Below are 18,005 nucleotides of genomic sequence, written 5' to 3'. Positions count from 1 at the left end.
TAAAAACTAGTTAATTTTAATAAAACACTTTACAATCCTTTCTTTACAGACTTTCTACTTTAAAATAAATAACAAGTGACCTTTATACACCGAGTCAATAAATAAAATAAATCTATACTATAATAGTTTGACTGGATTCCTATTCTGATTTAGTACTACCAGAAATATTTCTCTCGTCTCGTCTCCATGACTGTAGCCGTCAGAGTATTCTTAATCCCGAGATAAACGTTAGGCGTTATTACCGTTAACCTAGACACAATCGTACAGGCATTTCTTTATTATTAACTCAGAAACAAGCCTATAGGCACCGTACATCTACTACTAACCCAGACACAAGTTTATAGGCATGTATATTAATCATCTAGACACAAGCCTATAGACATGTATATCATTCACCCACACAGAAGCCTATAGGCATGTATATTATTCACCCAGACACAAGCCTATAGGCATGCATCTTTATATAACCCTTTTGAGGTAAGGGATCCAAATGAACCCTTAAAAAAAAGATACATGCCTATAAGCATGTATCTTTGAGAGGGAACAAGAGTAAAGAATTTGCTGTTGCTCCCTCCCCTTCTTCCTCTTCTTCCTCTTCCTCCTTCATCACACCACCTCTATTAACATTGCACTTTCATTCAATACCTACATCATATACACCAGTCATCTTAACCCACCACAAAACACAGTATTCTGTCAACATACTTACACAGTTGTCTCACTTAACTGCAATAAAATTTCTCTACTAACAGAGATTTTCATTAGCCAAAGTTGATTAACTTCAGTACTTCAACATTTTTGTGCAGATAAAATGTTAAGCAAATAATATATCCACAATAACAGACTGGTGCACATGGCTGCGACTCGCCATCAAGTCCGAGATTCTCGTCCGAGCTGCTTGACGAGCACGGTCGGCAGAGTTAGTTAGTTAGCTGATCAAACTTTGCTTGAGGTCTAAAGCAATTATAAGATACTCAAGTATAAGACACTTATGTTTGTAAAGTATAGCGTTAATTAATATTCTCTCTACTAAGATATTAGTTCATCACTACCTAAATTATTTTTACATTCTTGGAGAGCACTAAACCTGCAAGGATCACCCACCACTATAAGCCAGAGGTCAAACATATTGTTGTGAAGGACATGTGCACACCATAAGCAAAAATTATTCACAAAAGTAAAGGACACAATAAATTTTCACACGACAAATCAGAGTGAATACATACGAGTGACCTTCGTACGTAAGGACGGACACAGTATACATGTCGCGACACTCGAGAACAATATTGATAAACCCCCTCTATACATACATAATGCCAATCTCCATGAAAATATATCAAAATACATTCATATTAAAACTTTCTAATTATCCTTTCTTTACATTTTGGACATTCATTTCTGCCTACATTTCAAACTATTACCTTCAAAATTACAATTTATTCCACAACATTTCTATATGTTACTTATACTACTTACCTTCCATCTTCAGTACACTATATCATCATTATCATTGACTAAAAGTAATTTTTATTTTTTATTTAGGATAAAAAATTTTATTGAATCAATAATGCAACAAAAATGGTCTGAACGTTTCACTTTGTGGCAAAGTGCAACACAGTCATTCATTAATTTACTATTGTTGTCAGTAATAATGTCCAACACTGTTCACTACTGTTTATATATTATTACACTACATTAGCCTGGTAGGGTAGATGATAATGATGATGATGATGACAATCATCATCATCAGAGGAACACAAATTCTTCCGAGTCCTGAGGAAGTAGTGGAGTATCTCCCGGTAAACATGCAGCCATCTCGTCCTCGGTGCTCACTTGTCGAGTGCAAGCGTCGCTGTCTTCGCACCGGCCGTCGACGAATTCAAATATTGGATATTCAAAGCCGGGCTGCTTGGGTGTAATGAGCTGCAACAAAACAAGTGTATGCAATAAACACATGACACTACTCATCAATGATGTTACATGAATGTGCAATTCATACTTGACTTACAATGGGATTATGTTCCAATGAAACTATCTCAAGTCGAAAATCTAAGTCAAATATGAATGTTCAACGTAGCCGCAGTGCAACGTCGATATTATGTACGTGTATGTGGACTAGTGACTGGTTCAGTCAATGATCCGAGTCAGACTGAAACACTGTCGTAAGTTTCTTTCTCCTATGTGGAGATTAACTGTGTAGTGTACAACACAACAGTGATCATACCCCCACCCTCCCTACTCTCTATATCTGGCCCCTCACAATCATCATCCCCCTACTCTCTATATCTGGGCCCTCACAGTCATCATCTCCCACCCTCCCTACTCTCTATATCTGGCCCCTCACAAGCATCATCCCCCACCCTCCCTACTCTCTATATCTGGCCCCTCACAATCATCATCCCCCTACCTTCCCTACTCTCTATATCTGGGCCCTCACAAGCATCATCCCCCACCCTCCCTACTCTCTATATCTGGCCCCTCACAATCATCATCCCCCTACTCTCTATATCTGGGCCCTCACAGTCATCATCTCCCACCCTCCCTACTCTCTATATCTGGCACCTCACAATCATCATCCCCCACCCTCCCTACTCTCTATATCTGGCCCCTCACAGTCATCATCCCCCACCCTCCCTACTCTCTATATCTGGCCCTCACACTGATCCTCCTCCACCCTCCCTACTCCCTATATCTGGCCCATCTCACCTCCCTCTCTTCCCAGAAAAAACAAATGACACTCAAGGGGCAGCATTTTAACCACATGGAGTATATTCAAGTACACTCTCAGGCTGTGACACATGCTCTTAGAAACAATGCTTCCAGAAATGGTTTGACGAGTGGCAGAGTTACTGGGATCAGCGTATGGCCTCTCAAGGAGAGTACTTGCAGGAAGACACCTTCAACTAGGTGATTATATAAGCCTATATATTTTGTTCATTCTAATTAGCCAACTATTTCACAGCACCTAATATATGCATAACCTATTGACCTCTATGACATTAGTAATAATATAAACTCATTAATACTCAATGACTTAATTACCCTAAAATTCTGCTTATTCAAACACAAATAATCAGTCAATTATATATATACACATATAGTGAAACTCTGGGTAATAATTAAGCCCAGTTAGGCGAGACTTACTTCTGGAATTTCCTCCATTAGTCGTAAAAAATCCATTCTTGAGTGGCAGTAGAAGCCCAGAGTTGCTGAGGGGTCCATGCGAGAGAGTGCCATCTTGCGAGGGGAACAGCAATGGTATGATGACAAGTTGAAATTGGACTGTGTCACCATCACAGCATCTTGACACAGGTGGGGGTCCAGGTGGATCAATGAATCTTCTGTAAAATTATAAAGTCATTGACAATCATTAAAAAAGCATTTAGCAATATTTAATTTTTTTTATTTTTTTTTTCTATTAAACATACTGACAGTCTCCCACCTAGGCAGGGTGACCCAAAACAGAAACACCTTCACCATCACTTACACAATCACTGTCTTGCCACAGGAATGTAGATACGACAGTTTAGATGTCCCTCTAAACGGTAATCACCCCAAACCCTCTCCTTTAGAGTGCAGGCACTGTACTTTCCACCTCCAGGACTCAAGTCCAACTAACTGGTTCTCCTGAATCCCTTCACAAAATAAATGCCACACTGCCCCCAATAGTCAAGAAAAGATACTTATCTCAATCACAGTCCCTACACAACACCAGCAACATACCACATGAGGAGCGATCCTTCTTGAGCAATAATGTACTTTGTGTACTCAACAAATGTTACACAAGTACAGTGTACGGCAGACCATCGTTTAACACAGTACGTAGTTACGTTACTCAAAATGCCGTTTTAGTTAAAATCGTGTTAGACAAACTGAAGAACTTGTGGGAAAAATAGGGTTACATTCCTGGGAGCCCCACAAAAGCCAAACAACTTTTTTTCTAGACCTCTAGATCTTACAAAACTAAAAGTGAATATGTAATTGTAGCTCAATGTGATGCATTATGTTGTTTTTACAGCTTAAGATTACAAATGCAACAAAAATAATAGTATATTTCTTACCTTAAATTGTGGGTGCTGGTGTTTGTGGATGATTGTAGAGAGTGGAGAGTTATGTTGTGGCCCTACTGGGCTGAGGTGGATGGTAGAGGTACTGGTACTGAAGCCAATGGTTGTACGTGAGTGTGCATAAATTCTGTAATGGATTTCTGTTCTATTTTACCCTGAAGTTCATTATACAAATGATGGTAATACATCATCTGCTCTAGATGCTGTTTCAGGGTTCTCTTCAGTGAAAAATTCTAGCTTTAAGTCAGTAAGTCAGTCAAGCCAGTAAGTCAGTCAAGCCAGTAAGTCAGTCAAGCCAGTAAGTCAGTTAAGCCAGTAAGTCAGTCAAGTCAGTAAGTCAGTCAAGTCAGTAAGTCAGTCAAGTCAGTAAGTCAGTCAGTCAGTCAAGCCAGTAAGTCAGTCAAGCCAGTAAGTCAGTCAAGCCAGTAAGTCAGTCAAGCCAGTAAGTCAGTCAAGTCAGTAAGTCAGTCAAGCCAGTAAGTCAGTCAAGCCAGTAAGTCAGTCAAGCCAGTAAGTCAGTCAAGCCAGTAAGTCAGTCAAGCCAGTAAGTCAGTAAGTCACTCAAGCCAGTAAGTCAGTCAAGTCAGTAAGTCAGTCAAGTCAGTCAATCAGTCAAGTCTGTAAGTTGGTCAAGTCAGTAAGTCAGTCAAGTCAGTCAATCAGTCAAGTCAGTAAGTCAGTCAATCAGTCAAGTCAGTAAGTCAGTCAATCAGTCAAGTCAGTAAGTCAGTCAAGTCAGTAAGTCAGTCAAGTCAGTCAATCAGTCAAGTCAGTAAGTCAGTCAGGTCACTAAGTCAGTCAGTAAATCAGTCAGTCATCACACACATACATATTTACCTCATTGTTTTTATGTGGACAAAGAGATACTTCATTACAGCCACAGTTTATCTCGTCCAATATCTCTATTTTCTTCGTTAATTCTAAGACTTAAACGCTGAAAACTTTTCATGCCACCTTCAGCAACACTTGTATGCCTACTGGGTGCCATGATTGCTTGCCAGATTTAAAATTTGGCAAAAAAAAAAAATAAATACATGTATATATAAACTCCTAGCAGAGGATGGTACGTATCCCACAGCAATGTGCCTAAAATTTTTTCCCCCTCCCACTAATCGTGTCAAATTAATTTTACTGAGTATCACACAAATATATACCACAATTCTTCAATTGTATTATAATCAAAACATGTCAGAAACTGCGTTAAACGATGGTGTACCAACTGTGTACTAACTGTTACATCAAGTAAACAGTTTGGTTCTCCTCAATCTAGTTATCAACACCTCACGACTATAAACTTCCTCCTGGTCCACTTGCTACTAAGTAGACTCATGTTATACATTAAAGGCAGCCAGCCACACTTTAAGCATTTCAAAATAATCCCTAAATGTCAAGTTAAGCTTTATATTCAAGAACACAAAAGTCATGAAAAGGGTCTATATTACAAATGTGGATTTCACAACATACTATTGTATTATGCCCAGTGATAACTTCAACTGACTCTGACTACTTGCAATGTTCCCACAAACACTCACAACACTCATGATTCTATTAATCATTCATTTCTCTACCTTTAATACTAGTTCAAGACTCATTTCAACTAACATCAAGATATTCACTTGATCTACATTTTTTAGCACGTTGCCTGTTTACCACCGAGGAAGGGCAACCCAAAAAAGAAGAAACACTCCTATCGTGACTCGCTCCATCGCTGTATTGCCACAGGCATGCCGATACAATGTTTCAAAACTGCAGCCCATCAGAGTGCAAGCACTGTATTTCCCACCTCCACGACTCAAACCTGACTCGTCAATCGTCACCCATCGGTCAGAGTGCAGGCACTGTAGTACTTTCCACCTCCAGGACTTAAGCCTGACTCATAAATGGAAATGTAAACACTTAAGCAGTATAATGTGATCCTTTATTGACAACGTTTCACCCACAGTGGGCTTTATCAAGTCACAAACAGATCTACCTGGGTGAAACATACGTGAGTATTTATAGGATAAGAATGCTGGGTCAGGTGGAGAATGCTGCATGTGGCAATCTTCCAAGTAGAGTCACAGATTCTAGAACCTTAAGCAGCTTTAAAGAGAGACTGGATAAGTATATGAGTAGACCTTCTGCAGTGTTCCTCGATTCTTATGTGGGATAGCAATGAACAAGTTTCTTGGCAAGGGGTTCAGCTATGTTATAGAAGCCATTGTGCTTCTTCAAGTTGTTGAATGTACAGATAAGTGATGATTCCAGGATTTTTTGGTATCGAGTGTTATCTTCTCTGGCAATAAGTATTGCGTTCATGTAGTTGATTAAATGGGTGTGTAAATTTCAATGTTGAACACAGGAATTCCTTACAAGATTGTCACGTGCACCATTCTCCACCTGACCCAGCATTCTTATCCTATAAATACTCACGTATATTTCACCCAGGTAGATCTGTTTGTGACTCGATAAAGACCACTGTGTGGGCGAAACGTTGTCAATAAAGGATCACATTATACTGCTCAAGTGTTTATATTTCCATTGTGTCAGTATTTTATACCATTTATTTCAAGCGACTCATCAATCTTCACCCATGAGTCAGAGTGCAGGCACTGTAGTAGTACTTCCCACCTCCATGACTCAAGCCTGACTCATCAAATCCCTTGTTCAAAAAATAAATTGACAAAACATTCAATATCCATAAAAGTAAATAATGCATACAATAAACTTTTCATTTTAAAGTTATAATTTGCACTGTACCTTGGAATCCAACAAAGTACAGCGAGTGTTTGGGTCGTCCTCCAATAATGCCAACGCAAAGTTCGTGAGTGAATAGGGAATATAAACAGGGAGCATAAATAGGGTTTAAAGCTTCACCACCTAGTCTAACAGGCACCATTATCAGCACTGATCTCCAGTTGTCACACACTGCACATGGTTCCTTCGAATGTCCGCTCCCTAATTTCTTCTCTTCGTCTGTACTCGATTTATCGTGCGTGTCGCTTGACGTCTCTTTCTGGGACTCCTTCGTGCTCTTCCTCCCATTTATCGACACTTCAGCGGCACTCCGTCCATCGTCGTTTTGTCCTGGTTTTTCATTACAGTAGTATTTTGCTTCACTTGCTTTGGTGTCTTTTTTCAATGTGTGTGAAGGTGCAAGATCCATGGCTGCCAGTGATCGTTCATCAGGATACAGACTGCTGCTACTACCTGGTTTGAGGTGAATATCTTTGGCCAACTTGATCAGATTCCCTTTGTTGCACACACATGAAGTAAAGCAAAGATCCAACACATCTTGAATATAAACTGCAAAACAAGAGACTGTGTAAAAAACATTGTGCAATGCTTCTTGAATCAAATAACAACATTGAGCAACTAGTACTACTATACATTAAAGCAGTGACTTGCTACTACATTCACAGTTGAAGCTTACCATCAAACTTAGGAGAATTTCCTACTCTCAGTGGCTAGTGGCCTGCTATATTCTGGGGCTAGTGGCCTGCTATATTCTGGGGCTAGTGGCCTGCTATATTCTGGGGCTAGTGGCCTGCTATATTCTGGGGACAGTGGCCTGCTATATTCTGGGGCTAGTGGCCTGCTATATTCTGGGGACAGTGGCCTGCTATATTCTGGGGCTAGTGGCCTGCTATATTCTGGGGCTAGTGGCCTGCTATATTCAGGGGCTAGTGGCCTGCTATATTCTGGGGACAGTGGCCTGCTATATTCTGGGGACAGTGGCCTGCTATATTCAGGGGCTAGTGGCCTGCTATATACTGGGGACAGTGGCCTGCTATATTCAGGGGACAGTGGCCTGCTATATTCTGGGGCTAGTGGCCTGCTATATTCTGGGGACAGTGGCCTGCTATATTCAGGGGCTAGTGGCCTCCTGCTATACAGTGGACCCCCGGTTTACAATATTTTTTCATTCCAGAAGTATGTTCAGGTGCCAGTACTGACCGAATTTGTTCCCATAAGGAATATTGTGAATTAGATTAGTCCATTTCAGACCCCCAAACATACACGTACAAACGCACTTACATAATTGGTCGCATTGGGAGGTGATCGTAAACCGGGGGTCCACTGTATACTCAGAGAACAAGCAAAAAAATTAATGAATACTTTCAAACTAATAAAATTTAGATAAATGGTCCAAAGAACCAACAAGTTGATAAATCAGACACATGTACAACACTTAGGTATTTATTGCAGAAATGTTTCACCACACGGTGGCTTCATCAGTCCATGGTGAAGATCAAAAGGAGGAGTTTGAGGTAATCGGTCCTTCAGTCTGAATTCGATGTAATCGGTCCATTATAGCAACTCAGACCCAGGGACTGATTAACTCTTTTTGATCTTCACTATTCTCTGTACTGGACTGATGAAGCCACTGTGTGGTGAAACATTTCCATAAGTGTCTAATTTATCTGCCAAGAATGCTTCACATAACAAAGGTGTTTTCTTCACAACACACAATGTTTTGTTGTCTCACAACTGTGTCACCTCTGTAAACAAATTTTTAATGCATTCACCCTAATTTACTTGACTGAATTAACACAAACAATATTCCTAAAGAAACTGCAAACTTCTACAACAAACAATGACTTTTAAAAATGAAACAGGACACAACACACTAAATATCCATCATCCTCAGAGTCTTCAGATAAAACACAAACTGGTGTTGGTACCCAAAAAGTTAGATAACACATATAATACAACAACACTCACCTAGCTAATATAAAACATCAGAATTAGGCTAATAAACTCACACACTGGCCATCTCCCACCAAGAGAGGGAGACCCAAAAAAGAAACACTGTCACCATCATTCACACTATCACTGTCTTGCCAGAGGTGGACAGATACAACAGTTTAAATGTCACTCTCAACAGCAAATATTCCAGATCCCTCCTTTAGAGTGTAGGAATTGTACATCTCACCTCCAGGACTCAAGTCCAACTAACTGCTCTTCCTGTATCCCTTCACAAAATACCACCGCCGTGCTCACACTCCAACAGCCATTCAAGCCAATTCTTCTATGCAGCAAACTAAAATAATACATTGCCTCAAAAACAAAGCCAATAATACATTTGCTCCCAAACAAGCCAATACATCACTATTTACAACAAGTCAACAAAAGCTGCACCAACATTACACTCACCTAAACAGTCCTACTAATACAATGTTTACAGACAGGCCTAGTAATACAGAATCAGGGCCCTCAGTCTATGAGGATAGACTGAGGGCCCTGAATCTGCACCCTCTAGAAATGTGTAGAATTAGGGGTGATATGACTGATGCGCATAAATGGAAAACAGGAATAAATAAATGGATTATAATTTTTTTTTTTTTTTTTTTTTTTTTTTTTTAAACAAGTCGGCCGTCTCCCACCGAGGCAGGGTGACCCAAAAAAGAAAGAAAATCCCCAAAAAGAAAATACTTTCATCATCATTCAACACTTTCACCACACTCGCACATTATCACTGTTTTTGCAGAGGCGCTCAGAATACAACAGTATAGAAGCATACACATATAAAGATACACAACATATCCCTCCAAACTGCCAATATCCCAAACCCCTCCTTTAAAGTGCAGGCATTGTACTTCCCATTTCCAGGACTCAAGTCCGACTATATGAAAATAACCGGTTTCCCCGAATCCCTTCACTAAATATTACCCTGCTCACACTCCAACAGATCGTCAGGTCCCAAGTACCATTCGTCTCCATTCACTCCTATCTAACACGCTCACGCACGCTTGCTGGAAGTCCAAGCCCCTTACCCACAAAACCTCCTTTACCCCCTCTCTCCAACCCTTTCGAGGACGACCCCTACCCCGCCTTCCTTCCCCTACAGATTTATATGCTTTCCATGTCATTCTACTTTGATCCATTCTCTCTAAATGACCAAACCACCTCAACAACCCCTCTTCTGCCCTCTGACTAATACTTTTATTAACTCCACACCTTCTCCTAATTTCCACACTCCGAATTTTCTGCATAATATTTACACCACACATTGCCCTTAAACAGGACATCTCCACTGCCTCCAACCGTCTCCTCGCTGCTGCATTTACCACCCAAGCTTCACACCCATATAAGAGTGTTGGTACTACTATACTTTCATACATTCCCTTCTTTGCCTCCATAGATAACGTTTTTTGACTCCACATATACCTCAACGCACCACTCACCTTTTTTCCCTCATCAATTCTATGATTAACCTCATCGTTCATAAATCCATCCGCTGACACGTCAACTCCTAAGTATCTGAAAACATTCACTTCTTCCATACTCCTCCTTCCCAATTTGATATCCAATTTTTCTTTATCTAAATCATTTGACACCCTCATCACCTTACTCTTTTCTATGTTCACTTTCAACTTTCTACCTTTACACACATTCCCAAACTCATCCACTAACCTTTGCAATTTTTCTTTAGAATCTCCCATAAGCACAGTATCATCAGCAAAAAGTAACTGTGTCAATTCCCATTTTGAATTTGATTCCCCATAATTTAATCCCACCCCTCTCCCAAACACCCTAGCATTTACTTCCTTTACAACCCCATCTATAAATATATTAAACAACCATGGTGACATCACACATCCCTGTCTAAGACCTACTTTTACCGGGAAGTAGTCTCCCTCTCTTCTACACACCCTAACCTGAGCCTCACTATCCTCATAAAAACTCTTTACAGCATTTAATAACTTACCACCTATTCCATATACTTGCAACATCTGCCACATTGCTCCTCTATCCACTCTATCATATGCCTTTTCTAAATCCATAAATGCAATAAAAACTTCCCTATCTTTATCTAAATACTGTTCACATATATGCTTCAATGTAAACACCTGATCTACACATCCCCTACCCACTCTAAAACCTCCTTGCTCATCCGCAATCCTACATTCTGTCTTACCTCTAATTCTTTCAATTATAACCCTACCGTACACTTTTCCTGGTATACTCAGTAAACTTATTCCTCTATAATTTTTACAGTCTCTTTTGTCCCCTTTCCCTTTATATAAAGGGACTATACATGCTCTCTGCCAATCCCTAGGTACCTTCCCCTCTTTCATACATTTATTAAACAAAAGTACCAACCACTCCAACACTATATCCCCCCCTGCTTTTAACATTTCTGTCATGATCCCATCAGTTCCAGCTGCTTTACCCCCTTTCATTTTACGTAATGCCTCACGTACCTCCCCCACACTTACATTCTGCTCTTCTTCACTCCTAAAAGATGGTATACCTCCCTGACCAGTGCATGAAATTACTGCCTCTGTTTCTTCCTTAACATTTAAAAGTTCCTCAAAATATTCTCGCCATCTACCCAATACCTCCATCTCCCCATCTACTAACTCCCCTACTCTGTTTTTAACTGACAAATCCATATTTTCCCTAGGCTTTCTTAACTTGTTTAACTCACTCCAAAATTTTTTCTTATTTTCATTAAAATTTCTTGACAGTGCCTCTCCCACTCTATCATCTGCTCTCCTTTTGCACTCTCTCACCACTCTCTTTACCTTTCTTTTACTCTCCATATACTCTGCTCTTCTTATAACACTTCTGCTTTGTAAAAACCTCTCATAAGCTACCTTTTTCTCTTTAATCACACCCTTTACTTCATCATTCCACCAATCACTCCTCTTTCCTCCTGCCCCCACCCTCCTATAACCACAAACTTCTGCCCCACATTCTAATACTGCATTTTTAAAACTATTCCAACCCTCTTCAACCCCCCCACTACTCATCTTTGCACTAGCCCACCTTTCTGCCAATAGTCGCTTATATCTCACCCGAACTTCCTCCTCCCTTAGTTTATACACTTTCACCTCCCTCTTACTTGTTGTTGCCACCTTCCTCTTTTCCCATCTACCTCTTACTCTAACTGTAGCTACAACTAAATAATGATCCGATATATCAGTTGCCCCTCTATAAACATGTACATCCTGGAGCCTACCCATCAACCTTTTATCCACCAATACATAATCTAATAAATTACTTTCATTACGTGCTACATCATACCTTGTATATTTATTTATCCTCTTTTTCATAAAATATGTATTACTTATTACCAAATTTCTTTCTACACATAGCTCAATTAAAGGCTCCCCATTTACATTTACCCCTGGCACCCCAAATTTACCTACTACTCCTTCCATAACATTTTTACCCACTTTAGCATTGAAATCCCCAACCACCATTACTCTCACACTTGATTCAAAACTCCCCACGCATTCACTCAACATTTCCCAAAATCTCTCTCTCTCCTCTACACTTCTCTCTTCTCCAGGTGCATACACGCTTATTATAACCCACTTTTCACATCCAATCTTTATTTTACTCCACATAATCCTTGAATTAATACATTTATAGTCCCTCTTTTCCTGCCATAACTTATCCTTCAACATTATTGCTACTCCTTCTTTAGCTCTAACTCTATTTGAAACCCCTGACCTAATCCCATTTATTCCTCTCCACTGAAACTCTCCCACCCCCTTCAGCTTTGTTTCACTTAAAGCCAGGACATCCAGCTTCTTCTCATTCATAACATCCACAATCATCTCTTTCTTATCATCTGCACAACATCCACGCACATTCAGACTTCCCACTTTGACAATTTTCTTCTTCTTATTCTTTTTAGTAATCTTTACAGGAAAAGGGGTTACTAGCCCATTGTTCCCGGCATTTTAGTTGACTTTTACAACACGCATGGCTTACGGAGGAAAGATTCTTATTCCACTTCCCCATGGATATAAAAGGAAAATTAATAAGACCAAGAACTATTAAGATAAAATCAAAGAAAACTCAGATGAGTGTGTATAAATAAATGTGTACATGTATGTGTAGTGTGACCTAAGTGTAAGTAGAAGTAGCAAGACGTACCTGTAATCTTGCATATTTATGAGACAGACAAAAGACATCAGCAATCCTACCATCATGTAAAACAATCACAGGCTTCGTTTTACACTCACTTGGCAGGACGGTAGTACCTCCCTGGGTGGTTGCTGTCTACCAACCTACTACCATAAATAGCATGCTAAAAATATCTAGCCAAGACAGGACTCGCAGCAATGGTTTTAAGTTGGAAAAATTCAAATTCAGGAAGGCTATAGGAAAGCACTGGTTTGGTAATAGAGTTGTGCACGAGTGGAACAAATCCTGAGTACCGTCATAGAAGCTAAGACGTTGTATAGTTTTAAAAATAGGTTAGATAAATGCATAGTGGGTGTAGGGAGGTGCGAGATGAACCTGACCAGCTTAAATGAATGTGACCTGACCTGACTAGGTGGATCATTAGTTTAAGCCAGGAGGTGACTTGGACCTGCCTCACATGGGCCAGGCCGCCTGCTGCAGTGTTCCTCCTTTCTTATGTTATGTTCCTAGTAATACAACATTTACAGCTTTCAAATAAAGTCCCTTGTATATCAAGCACTTGGCCCTTACTACAAATACTTCAGGATCTTATCTGAAGAGGCAAGTGTTATCAGATCCTGCCATAACAGCTGCAGACCTCAAGAAAAAAACAGGTGGGAGTGAGGCAGCTGCTGCTTTCCTGAGGTTGTAACTTGCCATACTCGTCACCTTCGGGTCTGTGGCTACGCATATCACAGACACTCCTTGCTCTAATACGGTAAGTGCACGGGTCTTCTCTGCAACTGAAAGTTTAGTCTGACCCATTCTGACCACTTGGAGAGGAGATATAGCGTGGCAAAATTCACGGTCGAGTGAAAAAAGGGGCACTGAGAAACGACACAGCAGGCCTCCTTCCTCACCGACCTCTGACGCATGGCATGGTGGAGAACAATGGAAGAAGACGGGCTCCAGTACACTACATCGTCACGCTTTTCCTATGGCGGAAACCCACGTGAGATGATTGCACCAATATTTTGTGTATATATATTGTTTTAGTGTTGGACATGTATAGATTTTTCTTGCACTCACTGTACAATGAATATTTATAATACTACAATTATTTTATACTCAACAAAACATGGAAATTATTCACAGTCTGACTTTACTGGGTTATATAACTAGTGTGCTTTGTGGCTGAATTCCATCGATATTATCATAAAATTGTAATAATTTTGGATTGAATAAGTCATCTTTGAGCCACTTGCACACCCTATTGGTAGGGAAGCTGGTGGTTCCTTTGTTTACCTTTGAGCTAGTGGGCCACACTAGTATGTTGGACAGTCATCACCTGACTAGTCAACCATGATACATTGTGTGGACTCTGCTGGACTTTGATTTTTATTTTAAATGTACAAGTAAATGGAAGAAGACAGTTGTGCTGAAACAAAAATATTGGCAGGAGGCAGATCTGTGGGTACAAAACATGATGTGTACTAGTATGTCAGACACAGTATCAGCACCTGTGTAATAGCATGTCAGACACAGTACCAGCACCTATGTACTAGTATGTCAAGACACAGTACCAGCACCTGTGTACTAGCATATCAGACACAGTACCAGCACCTGTGTACTAGCATATCAGACAAAGTACCAGCACCTATGTACTAGTATGTCAAGACACAGTACCAGCACCTGTGTACTAACATGTCAGACACAGTACCAGCACCTGTGTACTGGTATGTAGGACACAGTTGAAGGATTAATACTAGAACTAGCATAACACAAATATTCTATAGACATAACCAACTTTAAATCACAATGATGGATTACAATGAGAGTCATATAATTTCAATGAGAGTGACATAATGCCACACCCCGACAATTTCGCGCGCTTTGGAAAAAAATATCGAAAAATTATGGAAATTGAGTTATTCATATAGAAAAATAGCTTAACTCTTTGGCAACACAATGGTACAAGAAACAATGTTCTACGACATTTCTACAAGAAATTATAGTCATTTACATCAGGTATGGTGACGGCGGTGTGGGTAGCACGTCTGCTGTCAGCCCATATATTTTTTTGGAATTTTTTCCTTGTTTTTTATCGCTTTTCCTTGCATTATTCTTTCTAGAATAATAATTGACTATTTGGCATCATATAAGAGTAGTTGGAGCTTATCAATAGACTTCTAGCCAATCAGGAAGCACCTGGGAACACCGGCAGAATTCCCGGTCCAGAGAGAGCCAGGAGAAATCACTTCATTATTACGCTTTATATCAACTGTACGGCTTATTTATCTATCAGAATTTATCTAATATGATATAATAAACACTATAAATAACATACAAACATGTTATATACTCTAGACTGAATAAAATAGGCCATAATATGGCGAGAGTCCATAAGCAATATTTCAATGTAAATGAGTTACTCCTCGTCTCCATGTCATATTCTTTGGTCTTTGAGTGATAGAAAACGGTGTTTTGAAGAGGATAACTGCACTAGAACATCAGTTTACTAAGAAAACCACCAAAACAAACACAATTTTTGCGAAAAAAACTTTTTTTTTTTTTTTGAGACGGCAGGCCGGCCGGCGTTCCAGGCCAATATCTCGGAAGTAACTTATTCACTTATTTCGCTGTACTACGCCATTATTAATGATTGTATTGAAATTATTTTCACAGACAATATAAAACAAAGTGTGTTTGACTATTTGCTGCTTCTTTTCTTGGAATATCTCAAATATTTTTGATTTTGTGGGGGTAAAAGGCAGATATTTTGGTGAATGCCAAAAAGTCTATCAAATGTATTTTTTTTACCATGATAATAAGATATATTAGATGAAAGATGTGCACCCAAAAGTCGTGTTAGACGTATTCTAACAGTAGGGATTGTCGGAAGTGCCACTTGTAGTGCCAATTTGTCACGGCATGCTGCCATATATCAAAAGTCAGTAAATATTTTTTTCTCTGTTGTTTGTTGGCCAATCATATTGAAACTTTGTCGCATTCTTCTACATATGCACCTCTAAACGTACACCAAAAATAAAAAAATCGGTTGAAAAATAAAACAATTGGCCGAAATTATGAGCCTTCAACCTTAATACTTGACAATATCTGCCAACATATTTTCATATAGCCGGACTTGAGTCCTGGAAATGGGAAGTACAATGCCTGCACTTTAAAGGAGAGGTTTGGGATATTGGCAGTTTGGAGGGATATGTTGTGTATCTTTATACGTATATGCTTCTAAACTGTTGTATTCTGAGCACCTCTGCAAAAACAGTGATAATGTGTGAGTGAGGTGAAAGTGTTGAATGATGATGAAAGTATTTTCTTTTAGGGGATTTTCTTTCTTTTTTGGGTCACCCTGCCTCGGTGGGAGACGGCCGACTTGTTGAGAAAAAAAAAAAAATTCTACTATGTCCAGCAGTAACAAAAAATATTTCTAGACAGTGTTAATTAACATCCTCATTCTCTATACTAACAATTAATATTTTAAGTTATCATTTAGTATATCTTGTACTTTTTCCATGAGGGAACAAATGTTTGATAATAAGATTATTCCAAAATTACATCTACACATTTTCTCCACAATAATCAATAAATGTCATAACAACATTTCAAACTAACAGACATTCAAACATTTCATAGTGCAACAAAATGACTAAAATAAGTACCAGTAATTAGAATTTTTTAAATAATAAATAATGTGGTACAACAATGGTGTGACACTTACATAACTAATCTTAGTTAGCTATGAGACACTTACCATCTTTACTTGTAACAACGACAAACTACATTTTTAACAATCTGCAGTAGAGGGGAGGACGGGAAGGGGTTGTCCTAGGAAAGGATGAATTAGAGGGAGAGAGTATGGAGGAGGTGAATGTATTCAGATATTTGGGAGTGGACATGTCAGCGGATGGGTCTATGAAAGATGAGGTGAATCATAGAATTGATGAGGGGAAAAGGCTGAGTGGTGCACTTAGGAGTCTGTGGAGACAAAGAACTTTGTCCTTGGAGGCAAAGAGGGGAATGTATGAGAGTATAGTTTTACCAACGCTCTTATATGGGTGTGAAGCATGGGTGATGAATGTTGCAGCGAGGAGAAGGCTGGAGGCAGTGGAGATGTCATGACTGAGGGCAATGTGTGGTGTGAATAAAATGCAGAGAATTCGTAGTTTGGAAGTTAGGAGGAGGTGCGGGATTACCAAAACTGTTGTCCAGAGGGCTGAGGAAGGGTTGTTGAGGTGGTTCGGACATGTAGAGAGAATAGAGCGAAACAGAATGACTTCAAGAGTGGATCAGTCTGTAGTGGAAGGAAGGCGGGGTAGGGGTCGGCCTAGGAAAGGTTGGAGGGAGGGGGTAAAGGAGGTTTTGTGTGTGAGGGGCTTGGACTTCCAGCAAGCATGCGCGAGCGTGTTTGATAGGAGTGAATGGAGACAAATGGTTTTTAATACTTGACGTGCTGTTGGAGTGTGAGCAAAGTAACATTTATAAAGGGATTCAGGGAAACCGGCAGGCCGGACTTGAGTCCTGGAGATGGGAAGTACAGTGTCTGCACTCTGAAGGAGGGGTGTTAATGTTGCAGTTTAAAAACTGTAGTGTAAAGCACCCTTCTGGCAAGACAGTGATGGAGTGAATGATGGTGAAATTTCTTCTTTTTCGGGCCACCCTGCCTTGGTGGGAATCGGCCAGTGTGTTAATAATAATAATAAAAAAAAGGTTTTGTGTACAAGGGGCATGGACATACAGCAGACATGTGTGAGCATATTAGGGGTGGAGACAAACATTTTCTGGGACCTGATGAGCTGATGCAGTGTGAGCAGGAAAAAATAGTTTGTGAAGGGATTCAGGGAAACTGTTTAGCTGAACTTGAGTCCTGGAGGTGTGAAGCACAATGTCTGCACTTTACAACAGAGGTTTGGGATATCTGCTGTTTAGAGTGACATCTCACTGTCATATCTGCAGGCTTCTGCAAAGACAGTATGGTGTGACTCACCGGCACAATCCTGGGCAACATAGATGCAGATTCTTTGTAAATCAGGAATGTACTTGGAGCCCATTTCAACAGCATCTCTGAAAGGCAAA

General features: G+C 39.9%; 1 protein-coding gene across 3 annotated transcripts in view; it reads right to left on the bottom strand.

Moving 5' to 3' along the window:
- The window catches only part of LOC128704992 (cysteine protease ATG4D), a 77,531-nt gene continuing 59,526 nt past the window's right edge, over positions 1 to 18,005 (bottom strand). For 2 of the 3 annotated variants that reach the window (XM_070105223.1, XM_070105224.1), the window contains 4 exons: positions 17,917 to 17,993; positions 6,807 to 7,352; positions 3,145 to 3,341; positions 1 to 1,923 (listed from right to left, as the gene is read on the bottom strand). In XM_070105223.1, the coding sequence (XP_069961324.1) occupies positions 1,747 to 1,923; positions 3,145 to 3,341; positions 6,807 to 7,352; positions 17,917 to 17,993 (997 nt within the window). In that variant the 3' untranslated portion in view covers positions 1 to 1,746. Of the gene's footprint in view, positions 1,924 to 3,144; positions 3,342 to 4,061; positions 4,195 to 6,806; positions 7,353 to 17,916; positions 17,994 to 18,005 lie in introns of those variants that run through there. The other variant, XR_011394755.1, reaches the window with a different exon arrangement.

The sequence above is a fragment of the Cherax quadricarinatus genome, chromosome 97 (genome assembly GCF_038502225.1).
Source record: "Cherax quadricarinatus isolate ZL_2023a chromosome 97, ASM3850222v1, whole genome shotgun sequence".
Lineage (NCBI taxonomy): Eukaryota > Metazoa > Arthropoda > Malacostraca > Decapoda > Parastacidae > Cherax > Cherax quadricarinatus.
The sequence above is the reverse complement of the archived record's forward strand: the minus strand, read 5'-3'. Positions and strand labels throughout refer to the sequence as shown.